This window comes from Micromesistius poutassou (assembly GCF_964030765.1).
Source record: "Micromesistius poutassou genome assembly, chromosome: 1".
NCBI classification, from domain to species: Eukaryota; Metazoa; Chordata; class Actinopteri; order Gadiformes; family Gadidae; genus Micromesistius; species Micromesistius poutassou.
This window is the reverse complement of record NC_140271.1, coordinates 13,246,886-13,247,847: the sequence shown is the minus strand read 5'-3', so window position 1 is coordinate 13,247,847 and position 962 is coordinate 13,246,886. Positions and strand designations below refer to the sequence as shown.

The window sequence follows — 962 nt, the reverse complement described above, 5'->3', positions numbered from 1 at the left end:
CGGGTCTTTGTTGGGTGTCGGGCGAACTTAGCGCGGGTCCCGCGGGTGATGTTGAACGGTAACGCGAGGCTACATAGTGGGGCTAGCGCGACGGTGGCCGGCCAGGCCCAGCGGCACGGGTCGGTGTCGCTGCTGGTTTCACCGTTTAACAGTTTTGGTGCTACCCTAGATCACCTATCAGCACCCTAGATCACCTATCAGTACCCTAGATCACCTATCAGTACCCTAGATCACGTATCACTACCCTAGATCACCTATCAGTACCCTAGATCACCTATCAGGACCCTAGATCACCTGTCACGACCCTAGATCACCTATCAGGACCCTAGATCACCTATCACTACCCTAGATCACCTATCAGCACCCTAGATCACCGTACATCCCCTATCACTACCCTAGATCACTCATCAGTCGTAGGTCAGAGGGGTCGTACCGGGCCAGGCGTTTCTCTCTCCGAAGAGAACCCTTAGCACCGTCTCCGGGGATGGGACCCCCGCAGAGGGGGGCGACGGGCTGTCTGACGTGAAGTGGGACGCCTGTTGTTTCGCAGATCGGGTGTCGCCCGGACCGGAGGCCGCACCGGGACCCGACCCAGGTCTAGCTGGACTCAGAGTACCGGGACACGACCCCAGGTCTAGGAGGACTCAGCACCCAGCAACATGGACGACTCCGGGATCATACGGCGCCGCCGGCTGCAGGTGAGGCCCAACGTTCATAACTACTGAATAAGGCATGTGGCTCAGGAGGTAGAGCGGGTTGGCTGGTAACCGGAAGGTTGCTGGTTCGATCCCCGGCTCCTCCTAGCAGAGTGTCGAGGTGTCCCTGAGCGAGACACCTCCCCCTGACTGCTCCTGGCGAGTTGACTGTTGCCTGCCTTGCTTGTCAGTGGGTGAATGTGTGCATCGGAAGAGATAGAGAACCTCTAGAGTAAATATGATGTGTGTTTCATATTCACTCTTCTT

General features: G+C 57.5%; 1 protein-coding gene across 1 annotated transcript in view; it reads left to right on the top strand.

The window, feature by feature from the left end:
* Positions 1-659: 659 nt before the first annotated feature.
* The window catches only part of mast1b (microtubule associated serine/threonine kinase 1b), a gene marked incomplete at both ends in the record, with an annotated part of 40,162 nt that continues 39,859 nt past the window's right edge, over positions 660-962 (top strand). Inside the window, one exon of the mRNA XM_084488772.1 lies at positions 660-698. Coding sequence (XP_084344898.1) covers positions 660-698 — 39 coding nt within the window. The remainder of the gene's footprint in view (positions 699-962) is intronic.